At 36.2% G+C, this 27,860-nt stretch overlaps 1 protein-coding gene across 1 annotated transcript in view; it reads right to left on the bottom strand.

The window, feature by feature from the left end:
• The window catches only part of nphp1.L (nephronophthisis 1 (juvenile) L homeolog), a gene marked incomplete at its 5' end in the record, with an annotated part of 44,451 nt that overhangs the window by 4,834 nt on the left and 11,757 nt on the right, over nucleotides 1-27,860 (bottom strand). Inside the window, 17 exon segments of the mRNA NM_001091731.1 lie at nucleotides 2,732-2,805; nucleotides 5,184-5,296; nucleotides 9,319-9,418; nucleotides 11,216-11,292; nucleotides 11,632-11,714; nucleotides 11,822-11,932; nucleotides 13,130-13,204; nucleotides 14,557-14,685; nucleotides 15,977-16,071; nucleotides 18,180-18,264; nucleotides 19,350-19,404; nucleotides 21,813-21,910; nucleotides 24,739-24,840; nucleotides 26,621-26,813; nucleotides 26,973-27,097; nucleotides 27,280-27,340; nucleotides 27,675-27,748. Of these exon segments, the coding sequence (NP_001085200.1) occupies nucleotides 2,732-2,805; nucleotides 5,184-5,296; nucleotides 9,319-9,418; nucleotides 11,216-11,292; nucleotides 11,632-11,714; nucleotides 11,822-11,932; nucleotides 13,130-13,204; nucleotides 14,557-14,685; nucleotides 15,977-16,071; nucleotides 18,180-18,264; nucleotides 19,350-19,404; nucleotides 21,813-21,910; nucleotides 24,739-24,840; nucleotides 26,621-26,813; nucleotides 26,973-27,097; nucleotides 27,280-27,340; nucleotides 27,675-27,748 (1,650 nt within the window).

Here is a 27,860-nt window from a genome sequence, read left to right as displayed (position 1 = left end):
ATATAATGAATCCTCGTTGTAAGCAAAACCAGCCTATTGGGTTTAATTAATGTTTACATGATATTTTAGTAGACTAAAGACATGAAGATCCAATTTACGGAAAGACCCCTTATCTGGAAACCCAAGCATTCTGGATAACAGATCCCATACCTGTATATAAATGTAGAAAAATACCAAGAGATCCATATACACACACACATGCACCATGTAATTTCCAATTCACTGATTTAAGACTGTTAACCTACTCAATCCTGCTATATATTGCTGTGCATTTGTGTTAAGAGTATATACGTCAGTTATATCTGACTCGTCAAGGCTCAATATAACCCCAGGATCTCTAGTATTGCACAGGCAATTGGGCCAGCACTTACAGAATAATGATACTTTGCAACGTACAGGTATGGAATCTATTATCCAGAACCCCATTATCCAGAAAGCCTGTCATACACACTCCATTTTATCCAAATAATCCAAATTTTAAAAAATGATTTCCGTTTTCTCTGTGATAATAAAACAGAACTTGTACATGATGACAAGATATTAGTAATTCTTATTGGAAGAAAAAAACAGCCTATTGGGTTTATTTAGGGGCAGATTTATCAAGGTTCAATGTAAAAAAATTCTAATGTTTTGTGTACTTCGGCTATCAAATAGGCCATTCGAATATCGAAAAATTTTCATGTACTGCCTCCCTGGCTATCTGCTATAAGGAAAGCAGGGAGGGGAAATAGAGTGCCACGCGATAGATCGCCCGATTGCTTTCTGAAGAGGAGCGCAAGCGGAGATTCGGTAAGTTATTTCTTAATAAAGACTTTACGGTTTAAAAGTTTAATTTGTATTGGTGTTTTTTTTTCCAATCTATATTTTTTTTAAAAAAAAAAAAAAAAAATGATGTTACTGGTCCTTTAATGTTTACATGATTTTCTTAAGGTATGAAGACCCAATTCGTTATCTGGAAAACCCCAGGTTCCGAGCATTCTGGATAATAGGTCCCATACCTGTACTTCTTACATGAGCAAACATAAACACTCATGATCACAGATGTACAAGCCACACTTTCCCAGTGTCCAGTGTAAAATAGTCATGATCAATATGCAGTATAACAAACACTGTCATGGCAGTATCTCAGGCACAAGGGAGTAGCACGTGGCAAAGTGCCTGAATATAAGGGTAGTGGCTGATAACAGGTGGCTATTTAAGGAAACGGAAGAAAGTCAAAGTGCAAAAAAACAAAGATTTACAGCTTGGAATGTCCTTTTGAGGCACCAACCCCACTTTCCTAGGACAGATACTAGGGGCCACTATTCAGACATCCCCTGGATAGACAAATCTTAATGTAATATTGAGCCCAATAATCATGCCCCAAAATGTAAAACATCTCATAATATATCACTTGGAATACTGCTCTGTGACATTTAATTATAAATGACAATATGTTTACAAAATTCACAGTCATACGAGACTCTGCTTATGGCTTGTAACCTCAGCACTGTGTGTGTGTGTGTCACCTTACAATCCAGCTTGACAGACTAAATATAGAGGCTATTTCCACATCTCGCCTGACTATGAAGTATAACCATGCAGACTGTACTTATATTGTAGGAACCAAGTGGAATGTTTGAACTAAATTAGTCACATTTGCCTTGTTATAGTAACAACCATTGCTGGTTATACAACTTTCATTCTGACATCACTGCCTCCATTGGAGATTAACAGATCTGTGACAGAATGTGTATATAATACACAAAAGCCATGAATATCTTGTAAATTATATCCTTATAAACGGTGAGTTCTGATGTCATCAGTTATAAACGGTGAGTAGTGATGTCATTTTTGTTACATGACTCACTGAAACTTGTGTATTATAATAAAGTACCCCATATTGCAAAATATGAGGATATTCAAAGTTAACTCGTAGTTCCTCAGTTCCTCCTCAGTAACTTATAATATCCTTATAATTTACAAAAGGGGGTACTTTATTCACTATATAAGGAGCAAAGGTGGTTAATTAACTTTAAATGTACTGGGATCCTCCAGAAAGATGTATTTATAACTCCACTTCCAGCTGACATTTAGGGGCAGATTTATTAAGGTTCAAATGGTTAATTCAAATTTGAATTTTCGAGTTGAATTATTGATCAAAACTCACAAATTCGAGTTTGGAAAAATCCACACTCGAATTTGAGATTTATCATACTTCGACCCTGGGAACAACTCAAATTCGATAGTATGCCACCTTAAAACCTGCTGAGTTCATGTAGAAGTCAATAGCAGAGGTCTGTTGACCCATTTGAATAAAAAGATGTTAATAGCCTTCCTGACATTCGAGGAAGAAAAAAACAGATGCGAAATGCGTTCAAGTTCAAAGTTTTCGGGTTGGTAACATTTGTGAAAATTTTTGACATTTTGAGTTTTTTCTTAAATGAGATACCATTCGAGGTCATTCGAGGTAAAAAAAAACTCTTATCACTCGAACTTTGATAAATATGTCCCATAATACTATGAATTCTTAGGGGCAGATTTATCAAAATATGAGTTTAGAGTTTAATAAATAAAAACTCACCCCATATAATGAAGAGAATGTGGGTGATATACACACACACACACACACTTTCCAGCCTGCTGTAGAAACTCATGCATTTGTATGGAGTAAAAACAAGCAGGATGCACAACACCCAAGGTGTGGGACTGACAGCTATAAAACACTGTCACGTTGCTTTTACTCACGTACCCTGACAGCATCCAGAATATCGGGCTGCTCCATCAGCCTGGGAAATGTGGCAAGTAAAGGATGGCAAATGAGGTCTGCAATTAAAAAAAGAAAAAGGATGAAACACTTTATTCCTAAATATGTCAATCCTATTCTGGAAAAAAACCAAACATTTTGCTCAATTCCCTTTGAGCACATGGTGCTTGCAGGTTACACATTTAGTACTAAACAGTCAATAGATTTCGTCCTAGAAAATACTAAGGGACTGCAGGGATGGACCAAATGAAAAACGCTTAATTTAAAAATATGGTCTGCAGAGAACTAAAGGCTTATTCTTACTATTTTTTATTTATATAGTCACTGACCCCATGTAAAAAACAAAGTCTCTTTAAAGCTACAAATGTATTGTTTTTGCTACTTTTTATTACTCATCTTTTCTCTCTTAAGGCCCTCTCCTATTCATATACCAGTATCTTATTGAAATTAATGAATGGTTACTAGGGTAATTTGGACCATAGTTAACAGACTGCTGAAATGGCAAACTAGAGTGTTGCTGAGTAAAAAGCTATATAACACACGAAAACCAATTGAATTGCAAATTGTCTCAGAATATAGCTCTCTACATCACACTAAGGGGGAAATTTACTAAAGGGGGAAATTTACTAAAGGGCGAAGTGACTAACGAAAGAGATAGACTCTAGCGGTATTTCGCACCCTAACGGCAGGCGAAGTTGCGCTCTGGCGAACAAACGTAACTACGCTAATTCACTAAGATGCAGATTTTACTGAACGTTACCTCTATCACCAGACTTGCCTTCACCAGCTCAGACCAGGCAAAGTGCAATAGAGTAGACAGGAGTTGGTCCCAAAAAACGCTGGCGTCTTTTACTTTTTACAGGTTGATAAAAGATCGTAATTTTGTTTTGGGGTACCCGGCTTCCCCCTACATTTCCTAACATATGACACATAAATTATACACTGGGCTCATGTGTAGGGCATTATAACAACTCTAGTTTATTTTATTAAGGTTCCCTGGGCTTGTGTAGTGTAATGTATTTGCTTCAACATATACGTCCATTTAACTTTAACTTCCCGCCGTATGCAAATTAGCCAATGCTAGCGCAACTTCGATTTGCTTACCGCAGTAACGCTAGCCCAACTTCGCAAGCGTTCGGCGTCCTGGACGCAACTTCGGATTTTCGCAAATTACCATTGTTCTGGCGAATCTACGCCTGGTGAAGTGTTGCAATGTTAGCGAAGCCGTCGCTGGCGCAATTTCGGAGGTAAGTAAATTTGCCCCTAAAAGTTAACTTAAAGGTGAACAACCCCTTTATGGCAGCTCTGTAGCAATGCCCACTGTATAATATAGTAATAAGAAGCATATTTGCTGTGCAAATCTAACTGAAACTTGTGCATTATAAAATATAATGTTCCCCCTGTTGTAAAATATAAGGATATAAGTCAGTTCCACGACCTACAAAAAAGCACAAGGCTGAAGGCAACTTATAATATCTTTATATTTTACAATAGGGGAACACTATTCACTACTAAATAAAGCATTAGTGGTTCCCAGAATTAACATTTGGTCACATTCTAGGACAAACACATAATCTAGCTAGATCAGAAATGCCTTGGTTGAACAGTAGAATTAGATGATCTGATGAATGCAAACAAAAGAGAAAAAAGAGGCATATAATCAGTTCCAAGCTCACAAGCTATGGCAAAACAATCATAAACACAGACCAATAATATAAAATAAGTTACTTTTAATAAAAAAAGAATAATTTGAATAGCTAGCGACATTACCAGTGCAATGCCTCTGACTGGCCCAAACTGCACACTATATCCACTTTCTGATACTAATCAAAATAGTGAATATTCAGTTTTAACGTGATAGAAGTCTATGCCCTACTGAGGTATTTTTGTAATGGCCCAATTCCTACTCACTGATTAGCTATGGAATTTTTTCACCGATTAGGGAGACCGGCCCAGATATCAAGGCCCCAATAATAATTCTTATCAAATATTCACACGATAGCAGCATGAAAACAAAGGACTGATTATGCATAACTGGTTTATCTTGAATAGGTTTCATTGGGCTGGTTATAGTAAAAGCTGATGAATCATTTCCTTAATTATAGATTGTGCTGATTTACTTGAAACTAATTTGCAATTTTCTCTTAATATTGTATCTATGATGCCTGCTGTTTACCATGAAATGCACGAGGTTCACTTTAAATATACTGTAAGCACCTGGCTACCCAGGTACTTGTTTGATCAGAATGTTGATTTTGTAATAGCAACAACAAAATATCCTGTGAAAATGGCCCTGTAGGATAAAAAATGATATTGTTTACAGAGCACACAAAAAACACACTTAATATGTCATATATTTACACACAGTTCTAATAAATTAACAGAAATTGAAAACCAGAGTAACAATTTTAAGCTTAGAAATATATTTCAATATTACCTGCATTCTGCATATTCTTCCTTTCTTTTAGAAGTGCGTCACCAAGTATCTCCCGATAGTACACCAGTGTAGGTAGGTGACCGCTGCTACCAATTATTGTTTGAGGAAGCATGCTGATAAACAGACAGAACAGCAGTTTATTTTGTCGGTAAACAAATGAGAACTTGCATATAAGACATTCACTAGAGGGCGAATTTTCGCCAGTGAACCATCCACCACACTTCGTGCCAAATTGCGCAAATTCGTTACCAGTACGCTAATTCGTTAAAATGCGAAGTTGTGTCTCAGCAGCTGAACATTGGCAAAGTTTCACTAGCGTTAATTTGTCAGCGAGACCATATAATAGCGATCTTTCACTAGCGTTCATTTCTGTTGAGGCAAATTCGTTAGTGCTCTTACGCTTAGATCAATTTAAATAGGGCGGATACATATAAGTTATATATACGTCTTTATTAGAGATGTTGTTGCAAATGCTTGAAGTGACCACTTATTACAAATGTCCAAGGAAGCAAAATAAAGGCAAAAGAGACCCTCTAATGCCATACCCCTAAAACAATTGTGGCATGCCCCTCAAATGGTTGGGAATAAAATGTTAACACAAAAATCTTTAATAGTTAGGACTTTTGAAGGCAATCTCAAAGACGCCAGCATTTTTTTTTAGAACTGTTATGACTTTCCAGCATATGATGTCACTTACATAAGATTGAGGAACCTGATAATATCTTATCAGTTTGCCAGGTCTTAGGTGGCAAAGAAAACTCTGGCGAAAGAAGTAAAGTTCTGTAAAATTTGCACTTGTAGTGTAGTGAATTTGCAGCATAACGATCGTTCACCTGAACGAAAATTTTCTTGGTGATAGGGTGCGAAACTGCTCTAGCAACGCTCTCTTTCCCTACCAAATTGTCGTCTACACCTGTAAGTAAATTGGTGATGTCCCAGCGGATGGAATTTCTGGCGAATTTTCACTAGCGGCGGTGACTTCGCCCCATAGTCGGTCTTTTTATAATTTTGTTCTATATGTGAAAATTCTAATTTTCAAATTTTTTTTTTTTTTTTTTGTCAAAACCCTCATATTTGAATTATACAAACTCGATTCGAGATTTAATTTGAATTTCAAGATTTATCATACTCTGGTCCTTTAGGAACTCGAATTTGACTATTCGTCACCTATAACCTGATGAATTACGGTAAAAGTCAACAGGAGAGGTCTAGGGATCAATTTGGTGATGTTTGTAGTCTTCCTGACATTCGAATCGAGTTTTTTAAATTGGATTCGAGTATTTATAATTCAAACCAAATTTTATTCGAATTTCCGGGTCGTTTAAATCAGTTCAAGTTTAAAAAATTTGATGTTATTAATAAATTTCGACTAATCAAATTTTGAATTTATGGGAGTTTAGGGGAGTTTAATTTATGGGAGTTTAAAAAAATTAGGGGAGTTTAATTTATGGGAGTTTAATAACATGAATTCGAAATTTGACCCATGATAAATGTGCCTTCCATTGTCGACAAGATGTACACGCAATAAAATACTAACTAGAGATAGTGGTAAAGATAAAATAAAGGTAAAAAGCAGCTATAATCCTATATAAAAAGTTTTAAAAGGATCAGTCCCTTTTGTAAACCTGAAACATGGTGTTCACCTCCCCAGTAAATCGTACTGAAAATTTGATATATTAAATTATGTGGCTTAGTATGAAGGAGAAATAATTCTGAGGTATTAGCAGGGTAACTACTAAAAAGAATCTCAACTCAAAGTAAAATTGGAGCCACATAGTTTGATTCCCATGCCAATATGGAGGCCAACAGCCTCAATAATATGGCCTACGTTTTGTCCACACATGGGTCCCATGATTGGAAGTATGATCTCAGCTGTTTCCTTTGTAGCTTTTATCAGTAAAATGCATTGGCCCTCTATGGGTTTAGATACCAAAGTAATCATTGGCATAACATAATTACATTTTGTCATGTGGACTTTGCTTGGTATTTCTGGGATGTTGCTGAGGTATGCAATTACTTTGGCCTTTATATTAAGATACTCTGCCTAGGAATTAGATGAAGACTGGCTGCCAGCTGGTACAAATGCAATACAAAAGTATAAAAGTATGGTTACAAATAAAAGGCTGTCTCAGGAAAATGCTGCAACCCATGCAGCCAAATGCAATATGTATGTTACTATCTATGCACTCCTGCTTCACAAAAAAAATGAATTTATTCTTCCTATGAGAAATCTAGTGGGAGATGAGAAATAGGATTGCACTGAATATTAAATACAATCATTAGTGTTTTTATTTATACTATTTAGAGGCACATTTATCAAAGGTCGAATTTCAAATCCATGTGAGTTTTTTTTAACTCTAATAAATTCAAATATACTCGAAATTCGATTGGGGGGTTATTTAAGAAAACAATCAAATGTCTAAAACTCACACGAATTTAACCGACTTGAAAACTTGAATCAATTTCGACTAAACTTGATCCAAGTTTTTTCTCTGAAAAAAACTCGAATGTCAGGAAGGCTCCTAACATGTCCAAATTGGTGCCTGGACGTCTCCCATTGACTTATACATGAACTCGGCAGGTTTTAGGTGGCTAATCGTCACATTTGAATTTTTAAAGGGACAGAGTTTGATAAATCTCTAAATTTGAATTTATAATTCACGATTCGAGAGTTTTGACCATAACAAAATTTGAAAATTCAAATTTGAATTTTCCAATCGACCCTTAAAGGAATTGTTCAGTGTAAAAATAAAAACTGGGTAAATAAATAGGCTGTGCAAAATAAAAAATGTTTCTAATATAGTTAGTTAGGCAAAAATGTAATGTATAAAGGCTGGAGTGATTTGATGTCTAAAATTTCAGTCAGAACACTACTTCCTGCTTTTCAGCTCTCTTAGTTTACACTGACTGGTTAACCTGGTTACCAGGCAGTAACCAATCAGAGATTTGAGGGGGGGCCACATGGGTCATATCTGTTGCTTTTGAATCTGAGCTGAATGCTGAGGATCAATTACAAACTCACTGAACAGAACTGTACCATGTGGCCCCCCTTCAAGTCGCTGACTAACTCAGAGTTATAGAGCTGAAAAGCAGGAAGTTGGATTCTGGTTGTTTTATTAGACATCTGTTCACTCCAGCCTTTATATATTACATTTTTGGCAAACTAACTATATTAGAAACATTTGTTATTTTGCACAGCCTATCTATTTACACAGCTTTTATTTTCACACTGAACTGTTCCCTTAATAAATCTGCCCTTTAGAGTTAAATGTGATAATGTATATATTTTTATCACAAACAGCTACGGTACTTATACATTTATTTTTAAAGGGGATGTAAAGTCAAAAAAAGAAATTCCTTAAGGGGTCCACTGTCTAAAAATAAACCTATCATCAATATACTTCCATTAAAAATTCTGTACCTTTTTCATAAAAATTATGATTATCTGCGCTCCAGCTCCCCCTTCTCTCTATGCGCACAGACTTCAGCCTGCATGAATTCCTCAACAGGAACATAATTTTTAATGGAAGAATATTGACAATAGGTTTATTTTTAGACAGTGGATCCATTAAAGGAATTACATTTTTTGACTTTACATCCCTTTTAATAACAGAATCTACATTATGCCACTAGGTGGAGCATGAAATTAAAGGATAATGAATGAATCAGCAGAGAAAATTTTCTTGGAAATTACATGCTGGAAAGGCTCCTTACCCTGTTCCATTTTATTATTCCCTCTAGGTATACTACAATACCCTAAAGTACACATTCTCCACAGACTATGGGGCATATTTATTAACAGTGATACTGCCCAAAGCAACCAATGAGATCTTTGCTTTTGTTTTCTAACTTGTAAGTAAATGTTAAAATCTAGGGGTTAAGGGCACAGTAAATCTGGATTGTTATAATCTCACCATCATCACTTTCTTTTCTAAAAAGAAAAATAACTGTGCATGCTAGACATAGGGTAAATAACAAGCTTTTGATCAGCACCAAAAGCAATAGCAATCTGAATAAATAATAATGTTTATTAAGAAGAAAATCAAAGTTTTGTAAAAGTAAGTTCTTTGTACATTAATGCAGATTATCAACTAATACTGTAATATATATTTTAGCAGACAGGATCAGAACTTACTTTAGCATGTTTCTCTGTGCAGTGTTCAGGGTTCTAAGTTTCACAAGTAGCCGAGGCTGTTTTCTCTGGGTCCTCAACTGGTGAAAAACTCCTGTGTTCACTTCAAAAGATTCAAAATGAAGACCACAATTAGCTATTTTATATTAAAGAACAAAGAAACTTTTTATATTTCATCCCCGCAGAGGCCCTCCCCCCAATACTAATCAACCACATGCACCAGTACTGTACTGTTTTCCTGTAGCTGTTAACACAACGTGTCCACCATCTTTACCCACTTGCTGTTCTTTTCTCAGATAGCTTGGAAAAGAATGGCAAACTGTGTAGTTAAATTCAACCAATAAGCCCTTTTTTATTTTAGCATTGGCAACTTATTGCTTTAAAAGAGGCAACATATGAAATGATAATGCACAGCTGCACATGCAGCAGAAAGCACTTGTTTCTAAGTAGCTATGCAACATACACGTGAGAATTTCACGTGGTGGGTGCTAAAGCACCCAAACACTGATTAAAAGTCAATAAAAATAATTAGATCAAGTCCCCTTTTAAAGGGGACACAAATCAACAAATAAGTTCATAAAATAAACTTGCAAAATATCTATTATTCATGAACCCATTTTGAAAAAAACAGAGCTAAATGCATTATTTGCTAAAGGGATTATGTCATGATTTTTGTGGTGTAGTTTTTATTTCTAAAGTACGATGTTTACACTGCATATAATTCGCTCTACCATATAAAATGTTAATCCATCAAACCAACGGGGGAGGGGGGTAATATTACTCCAACTGACTATACAGCAGTAAAGAGTGACTGAAGTTTATCAGAGAACAAGTCTCATGACTGGGGCAGCTGGGAAACTGACAATATGTCTAGCCCCATGTCAGATTTCAAAATTAAATATGAAAAAATCTGTTTGCTCTTTTCAGAAACAGATTTCAGTGCAGAATTCTGCTGGAGCAGCAGTATTAACTGACAATATGTCTAGCCCCATGTCAGATTTCAAAATTAAATATAAAAAAAAATCTGTTTGTTCTTTTCAGAAATGGATATCAGTGCAGAATTCTGCTGGAGCAGCACTATTAACTGATTTGTTGTGGGGGAAAAAAAAACATGATTTCCCATGACAGTAACTCTTTAAATTGGTGAAAATGCTCATTCTTGCCAATATAATGTATACAATACACAGGTACTGTCTGTAAGATATTAAGTAAAAGTGATAACATGGTATATACCAGCTTTGCACACTATGGTGCTGGAATTAAACTGCAAGGAGTGGCTATTTTGTTAACTAGAAAGAAGAACGGATGCTGCAGAAATACAGGGGAAAACCTTTCTACTTACCGTAATTTTCTAGAATTCTTTGATGTTTAGCATGGTGCTGAGAAATAGGTGATTTCCTAATATGGTGCCATTCATCAAAAAGGAATGCCATTGTCAGCCTGAAAACTATTTTTTTTTAATTTGCCTGAGGTGTACAAGTGTCATAAAACCAAGCTGAACAACGTGGTAGGAATGGGATAACATCACTCTCACACTGTTCAAAGTTGGTACATACTTACCTCAAACGTACTAGAACTAGGCATAGGCAGAAAAGTCCCATGTCAAGGGCACAACGGTGATGGAGGCGCTAAGCATGTACCTGTTCTGTCTGCCAACCCCATACCCCCACCCCCTGTTCATCAGTACCACACATACCCCCTTCACTCCCCCACTAGGCAGGCACGATCAAGGTGGGACTTTTTGATGCTGTAGAAGGTTGCTCTATAAAATGTGTAAGGGATACTAAATGAAACAGCAGCAACACCACATCAAAGGGTTCCATTCTACCAATATAATTACACATGGCATTTCAATGTAGGATTTATTTAGTAACTCAACATTGTTTGACATTTAATTTACCTCTTCTTGCAATAGATGGATCTACTTCGACTCCTCTTTCATACGGTGTTCCACCATACAAGGTAAGCTCATATGTCCTGAAAGATGATAAATAGTTACTTGCTTTACAGTGTCTATAAAAAGTAGCATAAAAGCAGTGACAATGACAAAATGGCATAGAGATGTCAATCATTAAGCCAGTTTCTCTGCCATTTGCAGGTAAGTGTATGGTAGGAGCTTACATATCTTGGCCAAGAGTCCAAATACATATAAATGTCAAACCACATATTTCATTATCTTGATTTTATAAACTTTTTATTGGTTGCCATGGGTCTCTCTACTACACAACCCAGCATATAACATTTTGCACTTTTTGTCACACTGTGGCCACACTGTTTTTTTCATAAACAAATGTTGCAGCAGCAAACTGCCGTTACCTTGCAGGTAAGGGAATCCCATTGGTATCAAAAAGCTTTAAAAAAGCCCAGCCACAGCTCAGCTCTCCTCTCTCACCGGTTGACTACGGCACACAAATAAGTATTAAAAGTTATTAGAGAAAGTCATGATCTGAGGCTTTTTCACTCAAGTTATTTTAATATCTATACTGATTTCTCTATCTTTATTTACATTGCGGATGTAGGTGACTCCAAGTTCAAATAGAATTCCGATCTCTGGAGACTGGCTGTCAGATCTCACAAAACAATTACCATCCAGGATGCTGGGAAGAATACCCGTCACCTAAATTTAAAAAAAAAACACTGAATTTTAAAATAAACAGCTTACATTATTCTTACTCTCCTTACACATCAATACAAGTCTCTCATCAAACAGTGCCCCAAAAAAATGTACAATAGTTGCTCTTAGACTGAGGTATAAATATGCCAGTGATGTATGACATGAGGTCTTCCAGGGCAACAGCTGGAGGGTAGCAGATTGCCCAACCCTGACATAAGCAAACAATGTATATAACTGGAAGTTAAAATACTGCTCACTATTTATGACCACTATGGAGAAGAATAAAGCATGTATGAGCTGTATGGCAGTTTCCATGCCTATATATGTGCAATGAAGAAATGTTATGTATGTATGTATGTAACAGACCCAGCTTCACCACTTTCCATTTTAAAGATGAGTATCAGACAGCTCTAAAAATCTGCTTCCCCCCAACTTTACTCTTCAGTACCACCAGAGCAATGTACGGTTCCTGGCATCACCTTTCTACACTCTTGAGTTGCCAGCCAAGAAAAGGACAGTTCTGAAGACCCATAGCAACCCTATAACTGTACTTACTCAATTACTTTCTCTACAGTTATTTTAAGCAATGTTAAAAACAAACTTAAGAACTATTTTTCTGCATATAAGGTTCATCTGTTCCCTGTTATCCACACATCCTTTATAAATTTGTTATGCTATGTTATGTGGTTGATAAAAAGGAACTTCCTTTTTTTCTGTGTTCACACCTCAGGTGCTAAAAGTTAGTTTGTTTAAAGGGGACCTGTCACCCTAAGAAATAATTCGAAATCATATTTGTTCTAGTTGGGCAAAATACATTTATTTACACTATATTATTTAAGCATTGCTTCCTTTACACATTCACAGCAAGCAGGCAGGCGCCATCTTTAAGCTGCTATCAAATCATGCTTTGAATCGTCCCAAAATCGCGTATATTTGCTTGGACCTGATGCCCATGCAACAGCTATAAAATTATACACAGGAGGGAGGGGGCATGTTAGGAGTCCAATGACATATAGGATGCGCAGAAATAAAAATGGAAATGATTGCTATGCCTCAGGAATAGAGGCAGGTATATATGATTGACAGCAGAGATTTTAAGTGAGTGGGTATATTATATATTTAGTGGCCAGTCAGCCTGGCCTGCCACAGGACAATCAGATTACTTAGCTCTTGTTAAATAAATCAAGAATTTTTACACACCCTCGGAGAAAACGTCCATGTTCTTGCATTTTTGGGTAGCCATGTAGCTCTCACTGTATGAATGTTGCTCAAGACCTGAAAAGAAAATGAATGTAAAGAAAACTAAACGCACACAATTCCTTTTTCATATTTCTATTTCATTTTTGTATGCATATATATGCAGTGTTGCACCGTGTACCATTTATCTGAGAGCAGAGGCACACGCAGCAAATCAGGTTGTCATAAAATTAGATATTTTGAAACTGCTATTGACCTGCATTGCCTTGCTAATATTACTAATTCCGGTTATTATAATTAATTTGGTTACACTTAATATCCTGCAGCATTGTCAACAATTGGTTTCAGACAGGATTAGATGCTTTCAAGAGATATTAGTAGTTCAGGGAGGGGCGCCAATTTGATTAATGGTCTGCTGAGGTATTCGAAATATGGAATATGCATAATTTTTATAGTCATGTAGAAGAAATGACTTGCTATAATTTGTGGTTATCTAATAATAATATGTAGCAATGCTTCATATTGATTTGATATTCAGTTAAAGGGAAACAATATCACCCTTTTTGCCATGACCTCATTCAGTTAGACTTATCTAAAAATGCACATAAACACTATCTGAATTTGCAAAAATAAATATTAGTTTTTGTTTTATTTTTAAATAAACATACCTAATTTCACAAATTGAAATAAAACCATGATAGTCTGCCTCTGATTCGTAGGAACTGTTTCCAACCCCCCTTGAGCTTACTGAGTCATGCAACCTTTTCCACACCGTGTCTCATTATCAACATGACCTATAAGCAACTTTACATGTAGATTAATATTTAAAATAAAACATTTTTAGTGTCAGTATCACTTTAAGAGTCACTCTGCTTTTCCGTACATCACCAATTATAGAAAGCAGAAAGACCACAATAGAACAAGGTGAAGGAGGGTTGTATGATTCTGTTCCAGAGGCAGATTTCTTTTAAATTTGTGGTATAATGTATATGTGAGTGTAGAAAAAAAATATTTTTGGAGTTTGCACACCTTTTTTACAAATGGAATGAACTAATGGGGGTATTTATTTTCTCTTTTATCCCATTTGCCAGCAGCATTATACATTATTCACATCAGTCCTTTCCCCAGTGGAGTTTACAATCTAAGCTCCCCATCACTTTCACACAGAGTAGGGCCAATTTTATCAGGAGCTAAGTCTGTATGTTTTTGGAGTGTGGTAGTAGCCAGAGGAAACCCAAGCAGACACAGGGACAATATACATGTTGTGCCTTGGCTGGAATTTAACACAAAACTCTAGCACTGCAAGGCAGCAATGCTGCCCACAGTGGTAACTACCGTGCTACCACCAGAAATAAATACATTTTTTTGCCATTTTTATTACATTGAAGAAAAATTTTCAACAAGACAAATGATGCAGCATTAAAATTTACCTTAGCACCATCAAACAGGCAGAGTCTCACATGTCTGCTAAGTATCTGAATGCTTGCCCCAGGCAGAGGAATCATTTTGCAGCTCCACAAGGTTACTATCAAAGAGATGCGGCTTGGTAATGCTTGAATCTAAAGAAAACAACATTTGTTCTGTGCTGGACTTTTATTGAGAAATTAAAATGCATTCACTTATTCTGTTTATTAGACCCATACATGTTTAAAAATTACAATATAAATTAGAAGAGACCCAATAATAATAATAATTCAGTAGCAAAAATAATTATAAAAGTAAAAAAATCTTTAATAAGACATGTATAGCCTAACGCGTTTTGTACGAAATGGGCACTTACTGATAATGGTTACACCCCTGTACATAAAGAGGTGTTGACCAATCAAGATAAAATAAATCATACAAGATTTATCCAATCCAAGATTTATCATGTTAAGCAACAAAAGAACAATACAAAAAAAGATAATTAGATTGTACACAGTCCAATCATATATAGGATTAATATATATGATATTAAACAGCATCTGTTGCCAAAATGGCACACATTTGGATTATAAAGACATTTGTATTAACATAACAAATGAATAAACAATATAATACAGTATAATGATCTATCAACTATCTACTAATATTATATATATTTTTTCCAAACATTTTTGTACAAATGGGGAGTAGAAAAAATAAACACATTTAATCTAAAATGAACTTACTTAGAATGAAAGAAAACATAGTACTCAATATTACATCCCCTGATTTTTTTTAGTTTTCCTTCATTTCCCATTTCTTTCAGGATTGGGCAAAAACCTATAAACTGAAGGTGAGATATATACTAATGTTCACTATAACATTACATGTTTACTGTTTTAGCATAAAATAGAAGTTTTTTAAATTTACAGAAGCAAATATATAAATAAAATATATAAACTTATTACCCATTTTGCTTATTGAAAGCATTGCTAGTCGGCTGTCCCACAATAGATCGTGGTGGGAGTAGATCAGTAGCCTTTCATTGTAATCTTCCAAATGGAAGCCAAATGTTATGATAATAGCACAACAGATAAGTTGTAGCTCCATGGGTAGCTGACAAAACTCTCAAACTTTGATTTGAAAGCAGGCAGAGCAGTTTCATGTAGGCAATGATTGCGTTTTCAAGCGACAATCACTTGCACAAAGTTGTGAGTTTTTAAGTTACAGTTTATGGAGAGGAACATTTCACATAGTTACTAATTGCACCAAAACACCCCATGGGCCATTAACCTAAAATTAAATATCATTGCTCCAGGAATAGTGTGGGATTATAATTAAATTACCAGGATTGGGTACAAGTCTTTGTGTTTGGTGCTTACAGTAATGGACTAACTGTAAATACACTTGCATCCCCCTTAAGAAAATCTTACAAAATGTACTTACACCACATGTGTCTCTGTCCCATATCAAATCTTTAAAAGCCAGCTGTGAAGGGTTAAGATCAGGCTGAAGGTATGTATATGTTCTGTACTGTTCACCTACACAAAAAGAATAATTGGCAACAGGTAAGTGTTGTCTATATCCAAATTCTACTGCACTGTATCTCCCTGAAACTTAGGCCCCAGCATCAGACTGTAAGCACTACACAATAATGACAAGTAATGACAGGAAACAAGGTACAGGGCTGTGTAAATTAGAAGAGCTGTGCAAAATAAGCTAATAAACAAATAAAGGTATCGAATGAGTAAAATGTAAAGGCATTATTATTATGTCTTTTAAAAGCACTGCAGTGTTCCACAGCATTGTGCAATAGGGAAAGCAAGCTGGTACACATTTGCAGTATAGCAATAGTACAGAGAGTGCAAAAATAGCCTGCTCACTGTCTAAAGGAATTGTCTCAAAATACTTTGAGACTGCATCATTGTTTATATGTTGAGCCTTGGTTTCATCCAGGTCATGGGGGCAGAGTTAAGTAAAAGGATCCTTTTACTGTTTTGGGTGAAAGTGGAGATGCAATTTACACAGACCATCCTGCATTTTTATCTGATTGCAGTCAATTTGGCCAGATTGAAAATTTAATCTGCCGATGCAGTTTTCAGCATGTACATTGGATAAGTAAGAAGTGAGAGGAGCTGTAACTACTTGTCACTTCCTCACAAATTAGTATTTTGCCATTCAAGTTTGGCACATTGCACAATATTAGTCAAGTTGGCTCATAAGCCACACTTTGAACTTTCACCTCTCCCTTCAGCCACCTCTGTCCAGTTAAAAACAATTGCTTTAGATATTATTATTATTGATAAATGTAAGGTTATACCCGATAAAAGAGGGAGACATGAAATCTGCCGAATGCAGTTTCATATAATCTAAATATAACACCAATGCAACAATGCATTTTCACATATAAGAATGCTGCCGTGTATGAATAATTTAAGATTCAGCTTTTACACGGATTTTTCGGCCAGACAATCGACGAGCCGTCCGATATCCAAGTCTTCTGCCAATATCGTTGGCTCGTACCCCACCATACACATATACCAAATATTGTATGAAAATGTGTTTTGTACGATATGTCTATGGCCCCCTTTATTCTTCACATGAAACAAAGATTTTTCAGCATAAAAATAAAAACTGGGCAGATAGATAGGCTGTGCAATTATACACATGTTTACAATATGGTTAGTTAGCCAAAAATCTATAAAGGCTGGAGTGACTGGATGTGTAGCATAATAATCAGAACACTTGAAGCTCTCTGGGATTCCACTGATTACCAGGCAGTAACCAATCAGTGACTTGAGGGGGGCCACATGGGTCATAACTGTTGTTTTTGAATCTGAGCTGCATGCTAAGGATCAATTGCTAACTCAATGAACAATTATGTCCTATGTGGGCCTCCTTAAAGTCACGGAACTGTTCTTTTAAATTAACTTTTAGTATGATGTAAAACAGGGATCCCCAACCTTTTTCCCCCCTGAGCAACATTCAGATGTAAAAAGATTTGGGGAGATTTCCTGGGTGGTGCCAAATAAGGGATGTGATTGGCTATTGGTAGCCCATATGTGAAATGTCCGCCTACAGGAGACTCTGGCAGTATACCTGGTTTTTATGAAACCAAAACTTGCCTCCATGCCTGGAATTCAAAAATAAGCACCTACTTTGAGGCCACGGAGAGCAATAATTTAGCTTTTTATTCAGCAGCTCTCCAGTTTGCAATTTCGGCAATCTAGTTACTAGGGGGTTTAGATGGGTCAGTGACCCCCATTTGAGAACTGGAAAAGAGTCTGAAGAAGGGAAATTTTCTTTTAAAAAAAAAATGTAAAAATAAAAAATGAAGGCCAATTGAAAAGTTGCTTAGAATGAGCTGTTCTATAAGATACTTACAGTTAAACTTAAATGTAAACCAGCCATTTAATGAAATGTCAATTAAAACAAATAAAAATCCAGCAGTTTGCAAGAGAGTCTATGATCTGTCATTTGCATAAGACAGCAAACTGCTATCTTGCACCAGTGCCTAGGATAACTATGTTTTTGATACATGGGATAATGTCAAAATGCTACAAATCAGCCTGTCTACAATGCCATCTGTTTAATATCGTCCAGTATGTATTATCGAGTGTTCAGAATAAAAACAGTAAATAACTCAAACCTTGGTTTAAAAGTTGTGCCAGGGTTGAAAAACGAAAGCCAGAAGGGATTGTGCCCATTGTGACCAATGCATCAACTGAACTCATCTGAGAAAAAAGGGGTTTTAATTAATAACCGAGACGTTAATTCCACTGTTTTATACAATAATTTTAATGAACCACTTTAACTAATAATGTTTTGATATCACCGACACTATAGATTTCTCTATATTTGCACTGCCTCAACAAGACCCTGACACCTTATATATGGACATGACTACTGGAGCAAATATAAGAAAACAAGAAAGAGAAAGTACCCCGCTTAACCTATTCTAAGTTATACTCCTCTATTCGTACCTAATAAATGGGAAATAATTGTTTGCAGAATATGCAGAATTGATCCACCACTTAGGTGTACAAAGTGCAAGTGCTTATTGAAATTTTTTTTTTAAATAAGTAAAAGTACAAGTATAAGTGCAGTGCAAGGATATCAATTAATTCCTTCAGAGTGATTAATCAGAGATTTAATTTAAAAATCCACAACTTAGATCAATTAAAACACCTATTCATTACAGGTTCATGATTTAAATAATTAGATAATGATACAAAACTTAAGTGCTGTGCAATTAATATTAAATAAATTAGATTCCCAAATGAATTCTAAAAATTGATTTTAAAAAAGAGGAGTTAAAAAAAATCTTGATTTGATGGAATAAATCTAAAAAAAAAAAAACACTTGTTCAGATTAAAAGAAGAGAAAATTAAATGAAGAAAAACTACTGCCTGCTGATTTCTAAACCTGGAACACCACAAAGCTGGAAAAGGCGTTGTTAACCGTGACCTCTGCTTTGACTTATTGGTTTAAATTAATTTTAGGTAACCAGGGTATTAATTGTTAACTACTATATACTGGAGCAAATATGCCCCAACATATATCCAGCACATGTAATAGCTTTAAGTCAGGATTGTGTTAGCGCATGCCACAATTCATAGCAGCAGTAATGTTAAATGTGTATGCTAGATATAAACAGACCACTATAATAACTGTAGTGACTTTCTTCTGACCTGCTTTCAAGTAATAACTCTCTTTCTCTTAGGGCATAGTAGCACACAGAGTTTTCATGTAAAATTCTTCCCAATGGTATGGTATAATATAATATAAGAAAAAAAGGCACAAATGCCAGGATAATTACCTCTTTGAGCTTTCTAGAAGAACTTAGCTGTGAAATGGTATCTTCTGCTTGTTTGCTAAGTAAAATAAATGTGAACATATTAGTTACTATGTATAAGTCTTTAAAAGCAAATGTTATCATTCAATATATGGCTTTATTATATATTTCACTTCATACTGATAATACACAATTGACTGTATGTAATATGGACATTACAAGACAAAAGAGTCTGTTGCCATTCTTTTTAAGAGATGGGATAACCGGTAGCTCAATCTCACATGAGCCTGCAGCTTTCTTTAAACAGAGGAGAAACTGCACACAGACACCAGGCTTCTCTTGCTTCAAGAAGACATAACTTTATTAACACTTCTGCAATAGCAGACAAAGCTCATGTCACATGACTCTGTATCAGTATGGGATGAGATGAGAGCACACGCATTAACGAGTCCCACAATTAGAGCAGAATGTGCTTCTAATAGTATGAAGAAATAAAGTAGCCTCTGAAACCGTTGTCAATAAACTTTGCCTACAGAAATATGGGCGCACACATGAAACTATATGTAGCTAATGTTTTTTGCACAACAAAATTATGTGTAAAAAAATGTACAAATAGTCAAAGAAGAAATGCTATTATATAGTACCAAAGTGATACAAAAAAAATTCAGGACCACTTCAAAGTAACAATAGACTAAAGGCAAATATCTCAAATATATGAATAATAAAAACCAGACATCTCTCATTTTGAGCACTTTGATGGAAAACAAACAAGCAGGAACTCACAACCCACTGTACATGAGACATCACAAAAAAATGTATTCACTTAAGATAAAAAATTTTTTTTAAAAAAGATCTTGCAAAATTGGGGTCTGCAATTTCTGAGGATGTCACAGAAGAGTTTTATGTCACCTTCTTACCCGTCAACTGTCAGAAACATACAGTAATTATTAAAGGGGATGTTCACCTTTAAATTAGTAGTATGATGTAGAAAGTGATATTCTGAGACAATTTGCATTTGGTTTTCATGTATTATTATTTGTGGCTTTTGAGTTTAGCTTTTTATGTAGCAGCTCTCTAGTTTCCCATTTCAGCTAGTTTAGATCTTGTTGCTAGAATCCAAATAATCCTAGCAACCATGTATTGATTTAAATGAGAGACTGGAATATGAATAGGAGAGGGCCTGAATAGAAATTTAAGTACGGTAATACAAAGTAGCAGTAGCATAACTTTATTAACACTTCTGCAATAGCAGACAAAGATCATGTCTTTGTTGTTTAAATTGGGTCAGTGATTTGAAAATTAGAGAGAGTCAGAATAAGATAATTAAAAAAACTTTAAAAAAAATAAATAATAAAGACCAACTAAAAAGTTCTATAACATAGTAAAAGTTAACTTAAAGGTGAACCACCCCTTTAAAGAGGTTGCACATTGTGTGACCTTTTGGTATTTTCAGTGAAAGAACACTATTCTAGAACAAGCTGTGATTGGTTTGTTTAAATGTGACTATAAATTCCCATCTTGTATTTCAATATTACAATAATAACCAGAAATTGGCTTATAAATATCTAGCTTTCCAGCTGGAATGCAGTGATTACTCACCACCATATTTCCTTAATTCAGTTTGGGAAACACAGAAATAATGGAGAATCATGCAGAGGACACTGTTACTACTGATGAAAGGTTCTGTTATTCTTCTGTTATTTGTTTTTATTTGTCTCTAAATGCTTATGCAGCTAATTAAAGAACGTTGCCCAAGCTAGCAGTCCCTGTACAAAATGCACTGGGACTGCAGTGTTACTGGACCCACTAGGAAGGGGGGGGGATGGGGGAGGCTCCTTGTGAAAGCAAATCTGCTGAAGCAGCAGTTTAGCATAGCAAGAGTCAATGCAGCCTCAACTACGTAAAACAACTTAGACAACTGAGCCTTCAGACAACTGGCGTTCCTTCCATCATGGCAATATGCTTAGAATTGAAACGTCACCTGTCTAGCCTTTGTAACCGTAGGAACTAGAACCCCTTTTATGTTTTGACTCCTTGATAAGCTAGTGAGATAAACCACGTAAAGTAAGGGAATACAATGGCATTCACATGCTCTTCTGATTAGGCTAAACCTGTAGAACTGCACCCAAGCTACCATGCAATGAAGATGGCAAAAATCATATGTCTGGTACAGATCACACAGAAGGCAGATCAGGTCAGTAAGAAGGCAAGGGAGAATAGAGAAGCTGAGGCTCTAAAGGATTACAAGAAAAGCAGGTGGGTGGAAAGCAGGTATGCCAAGCTGTTGCTTATTACTCATGCTCTGAATACACACAACAAAATTGTCCAGGTTTCTCATGCTTATGTATCCTTGACATTGCAGCTACCATCAATGCATGTTTGTGCTCCAAATATATTCCAGCCACAGTTGCTTTTGGGTCGTATTGCTTAAGTAGCCTAATGGTAACATTCACAGCAAAACCTATCTTTAAATAAGCGTTTACTAACCTCTGCATGGTAATTGTTTTGTCATCTTCTGTCTCTTCCACATCTTCTTCACTTTCCTCCTCACTCTGATCTACGCTTGGATCCCCACTTTTGTACACCTGTCACCATTACAGTGGACAAAAGTGATATAGTAGAAAATTACAGATACACAAACTATATGTTATTCAGAGCAAGACTATACTGATGCTAAAGTTGGCGATAAACAGATTTAAAGCAAAATTAGGTGCGCTATGCTGAATTAACAAGCGTTACCTAGAAAAGAAGAGAGAAGGACCTGATAGTGTGTTATCCTCTTTTAAAAGGGTAACTTGCGATATAGAACTACTCACAGGAGATCGGTGGATTATCTCGCAAATTGAATGGTAGTAACTTCAGTGTCCTGTTGGAGTCGGCGTGGTAACCTGTCGGGAAAAACTCAAATAGCACAGAATACCCGACTTGCGGGTGAGGGGAGGCAGATAGTTTAAGCTTACCGGACAATGATGATTATTGGCACTCTGAACCTGTGATGATAGTGGTCCGGTAGCGCAGTCCTCCTGGGATTTTCTGCTGGTCCGATCAGCGGTCTGGAAGGATAGTTTAATCGAAGGCGCCGGTCACTTGCGGCGTGTTGCTTCCGGAAGTCGGTTTCCTCCTCGTGTCCGACGCTTCTGATTGTAGCGTTTGTATGCGCTAATACTTTTCTCAGGCACTAGTCATTACAACACGGTGTTTGTAAAAATGTATTAAACTTTTATTCACATAAATTAGGAATTAACAGAGCCTTAGTAGAGCCCAACGCGTTTCGCATCTTAGAATACTTCCTCAGGGGCAAATTTCCCACACTACCATTCAATACAATTTATCAGGTTGGTGGGTGGGTATGTCAGTTTACATAATTGGTGTCATTAAAACCATTCGACTAAAAGAGAAAGAATTGCTCATTTAAAATGCATTTTGCTAAATATAAGAACTTATATCGAACATTTTTTAAAAGTAAAACAAATTAATCATTTAAGAAACATTTCAGATCAATTTCTATGTTCAATCCTTTTGGTGTCAGAGTTTTTAATTTATGGATCCAAAACGTTTCTTTTTGGAAATTAGATTAATTATATTGCCACCTCGCCAGTGGGTCTTTTTTTGGGTTATTCCCATAAAAGTTAGCAATGAAGGGTCTGTAGGAAGGACTGGTAGAAACCTCAAAACAAAAATAAGGGAACACATTAAAAATATCAAGAAAGGTGTTCTAACACACAGTGTCTCTGCTCATTTCAAAACTCACCACAACTCAGACCCTTCATTGCTAACTTTTAATGGAATAACCCAAAAAAAGACCCACTGGCGAGGTGGCAATATAATTAATCTAACTTCCAAAGAAGAAACGTTTTGGATCCATAAATTAAAAACTCTGACACCAAAAGGATTGAACATAGAAATTGATCTGAAATGTTTCTTAAATGATTAATTTGTTTTTACTTTTAAAAAATGTTCGATATACTGTAAGTTCTTATATTTAGCAAAATGCATTTTAAACGAGCAATTCTCCTTCTTTTAGTTTAATGGTTTTAATTACACCAATTATGTAAATTGACATACCCACCCACCAACCTGATAAATTGTATCGAATGGTAGCGTGGGAAATTTGCTCCTGAGGAAGTATTCTAAGATACGTAACGCGTTGGGCTCTACTAAGGCTCTGTTAATTCCTAATTTATGTGAATAAAAGTTTAATACATTTTTACAAACACTGTGTTGTAATGACTAGTGCCCGAGAAAAGTATTAGCGCATACAAACGCTACAATCAGAAGCGTCGGACACGAGGAGGAAACCGACTTCCGGAAGCAACACGCCGCAAGTGACCGGCGTTTGCGATTAAACTATCCTTCCAGACCGCTGATCGGACCGGCAGAAAATCCCAGGAGGACTGCGCTACCGGACCGCTATCATCACAGGTTCAGAGTGCCCATAATCATCACCTGCAAGCCGGGTATTCTGCGCTATTTGAGTTTTTCCCGACAGGTTACCACTCCGACTAGACCGACTCCAACAGGACACTGAAGTTACTACCATTCAATTTGCGAGATAATCCAACAATCTCCTGTGAGTAGTTCTATATCGCAAGTTACCCTTTTAAAAGAGGATAACACAATATCGGGTCCTTCTCTCTTCTTTTCTAGGTAACGCTTGTTAATTCAGCATAGCGCACCTAATTTTGCTTTAAAGTTTACTTTTTGTGCATTCTTTTTTCTGGAGCTGCTTAACCCCCTAATCACTCGGCAAGCGCGGACCTTCATCCCCCCCTCCCATATTTTGATATACAGATTTAACTTCAATTCAAGTCAATTTATGAGACCTCGTGAGTAGTCAGTTCAGATTTTGCATGTAAGCCATTGTTGTGCTTAAAATCCCTTTTATTAGAAAACTGTCATTGAATCCAATTACAGATTAAGACACAGAAGAAAAAGCACATCATGTGAAAATGTTATGATATATTTATGTTGTAGCTTCTTTTCTATTTATAATGTTTTTTTACTTGAGAGCTTTTATATTCTACTTTTTTCCATCCTCAGTTGAAAAACACTAAGGCTTTAATTTTGTTATTCTTACTTTTTTTTTATTTTTTTTATTTTGACCATCTTCTATTTGCCTGGTTGGCTAGGGTTTAATTCAAAACCTCCAAAAATGAAAGCTAATCACAAACTAGAATTTTACTGTCTACACCATACAAATCTTTAAGGAAACAACAGCTTTTAAACATAATATCCAGCCTAAGCATTTCAGTACTAGCATTATTTTATGGTTACCCTTGTTATTGTTTTAGGGCATATTTAAGTTTCATTTTTATTACTTTACAACCAAAAATTTTATTTTCAGTTTTTCACATTATTTGGTAAAGGTTATAGTGCTTATAAGTGTATTCATTTACTTTTATATTAAGATTACCTGTAAGTATGTTTTTGGTACAAGGCCTTTATTTCCTTTAGAATCTTCAGCAATCCACCAGCCATCAAGTTTTTTATCCAGAATATGCAATACTTGGCCTTTCTATAAACAAATTCATAAATATCAATTACATTTATAATCCCTAACTGGTGTTATTTATTTATTATAAATGAATGTGACATAGGTTTAAGAAACATGGTTACATGGAACTAACAGAAGGTAGATAGTACAAGTGACATTGAAGGTTTATATATACTACACCAGGGGTACCAAACGGTACAGACATGGGGTCTACTTTCGAGGAGTAATCAGGGTCTACCACCTTAAGGGGCAAATTCACTAAGATGCGAAGTTGCGCCAGGCGCAACTTCGCCGCACTTCGCCAGGCGTAGTTTCGTCAGCAGTTCGCAAATTCACTAAAATCCGAAGTTGCGCACAGGGGTAGCGTAAGGTTGCGGAGTTGCGCTAGCGTTGTTTCGCTATATAAAGCGAAGTTGCGCTAGCGAAGGCTAATTTGCATACGGCGCGAAATTCAAATTTCAATGGAGGAACACGTATCTGCACTACAAATGCCTAGAAAATCTTCAAATCTGCAAATAAAAATTTAATTTTGCCCTACACATGTGCCCACTGTCTAGGTAAGTTGCCATGAGTCAGGAAATGTAGGGGGGAGGAAGGGGAGCCCCAAAAAATTTTCAATCTTTTTCAGCCTATCAGCCATCATGTAGAAAACACGCCAGCGTTTTTTGGGACTTAAAAAAATTTGGACTTTTTTTTAAACAATCCCTATCTACTCTATTGCGCTTCGCCAGGTCTGAGGTGGCGAAGGAAGTCTAGCGTAAAAGGTAGCGTTCGCTACACTGCGCAAGTTAGTGAATTTGCGTAGTTTCGTCGCTAGCGAAGATTCGCCTGGCGTAAGGTTGCGAAGTAACACTAGCGAAACTACGCCAGCGTTCGTTAGTGAATTTGCGCAGTAGCGAAAATGCCAAACGCTAGCGAATTAACGCTAGCGTTCGGCGCTTCGCGCCTTAGTGAATTTGCCCCTAAGTGTATTGAAATGTAACTTCACTTTATTACACAGAGAGAAAACAGTGCTGTATTTCAATTCAAAGCATCTGTTACTCCAAGTGATTTCTCAAATTATAATGGAATGTACATAGATGGGCGATTTAATGAAAATGCTCATGAACTGGCTTGCAGTGGTCATCTGTTCACTAGCTTCAGATCTACTGGCAGAACCTGATCTAAGTTTTGGGCATCTTTGCATTATACTATATTTACTGTATCTATGCATTGGTAATTCTTGTGCTTAATGTGCCTGTTCTCAGGACAAACACTTTAATCAACGCAGAAGAATTCAGTGAAGAAATTGCAGCTATTGGTGGGAAGTAACAGAAGCCTATAAGCAGGTGATACTGAAACTGTGTGTTAGTGTTTTGTTACTAATTGTCAGATCAGAGGAGATACTTTGCAGTAATTTAAACACCTGAAAAGACAAACTGTGATCCAATCATGTCATGTAACTGCTCTAGAATGGTCAAAGCATGCCACAGGTTAAGGGCTCTTACACACAGGCGTTTTTTGGTGCGCTCCCCTGCGTTCCATTTTCTTCCAATCACCTGCAGGGGAGCGCAGGAGTAAACGCACTCAATCATTGTCAAGGGGGCTGTACTCACACAGACGCATGTAAGAGGCAAACGCAAGTGGAATGCAACATGCTGCGTCCCACCTGCGTATGGCCCCTTGACAATAATTGATTGAAAGAAAACAGTGACAATTAATCATCTTTCAGAACTCTTTTAGTCGCATAAAAGTGGTGCGATAAAAAAAAAAAATCAGACATTTCAATATGTGACTTGACTAAAGGGAACATATGGCTCACCTTAAAAGTTAAATCATCTTTTTGCTGGGCCTGGAAATCTCCCAGCGTAATGTACTCTTTGATGGTTGAGTCAACTTCATCTTCTTCTTCCTCCTCTTCGTCATCCTCCTCCTCATCTTCTTCTTCCTCATTGTCTTCCTCCTCTTCCTCTTCACTTTCTTCCTCCTCATTGCTCATCTTTTCTGTCTGGTGGCTGTCAAATAGCACATGTCTGTTCAGAGAATATGTATTTTTCCAATCATGCAGAAAAAATGAAATATCACACTAATTCATGGTTGAAAGCATCAAGCAAATTGTTACTGTAACCTACGATCCCCAATATCCTGTTACTGTATTTCGTTTTCTAACTTACTTCTGTTCATCTCCCTGTTGCAGAGTTTTTGCAAGTTCCTGCAGCTGATGAGAAAGTTTAGTCAGCCTCTGTTCTTCTTCCTGCTTTCTCTGCTCATAATTCCCTACAGGGGCTGGTTCATCAGCCTGAAGTGTGAAAACAGGGTTAAGTAAAAACTTGGTTCGGTACACCTTGAAAAACTAGAATTATCATAATTCTAGAAAAATATTTCTGCATAACATGATGCTAAAAAAGTCTATTACCTTAATGAATTCTGACACTCAACATCAGACACATTTCTATTACACAACTGAGATACTGAACTTACTTTTTTTAACTTGTCAAGAGCTTCTCTGTTTTTTTCTACAAGGGTGTTTAGGTGTACACATCTGCATAAGTAAATTTTTATTATTATCATTTGGTTAAGCATATACAGCAAAAACTAACCACAGGCCACCAAAATTGTTACATAGAGTAAATGTATTTTTCGCTAACGTGAATAAAAAGTAGCAATAACGAAAGCTGGAAACAGTCAGAAGAAGGCAAATAATTTAAAAAAAGTATAAAAAAAATAAATAATGAAAGTTGCTTAGCATTGGCCATTCTATAACATACTAAAAGTTAATTTGTGAACCACCCCGTTAAACAGACATAACCAATATTTATTGATGAGCACATTTATTTTATGATTTATATCAAAGAACACAGTTAACAGGTCCTTACCTTTGGTAAAATTCCCTTGTAGCCACAGGATTTAAAACATCTTTTTCTAATGTTTCCCGCAGCAAGTCGTCAAACTAATAATATAAAAATAACAATATAGACAAAGTTATTACAGGAATATTTCCCACTTGTTTTCTTAACAGGGAAAATGTGTTTATGTAATAAACAAAATTTTTTCAAAACCTT

This window comes from Xenopus laevis, chromosome 5L, assembly GCF_017654675.1.
Source record: "Xenopus laevis strain J_2021 chromosome 5L, Xenopus_laevis_v10.1, whole genome shotgun sequence".
In the NCBI taxonomy this organism is placed as follows: domain Eukaryota; kingdom Metazoa; phylum Chordata; class Amphibia; order Anura; family Pipidae; genus Xenopus; species Xenopus laevis.
This window is presented reverse-complemented; position numbering and strand designations above follow the sequence as displayed.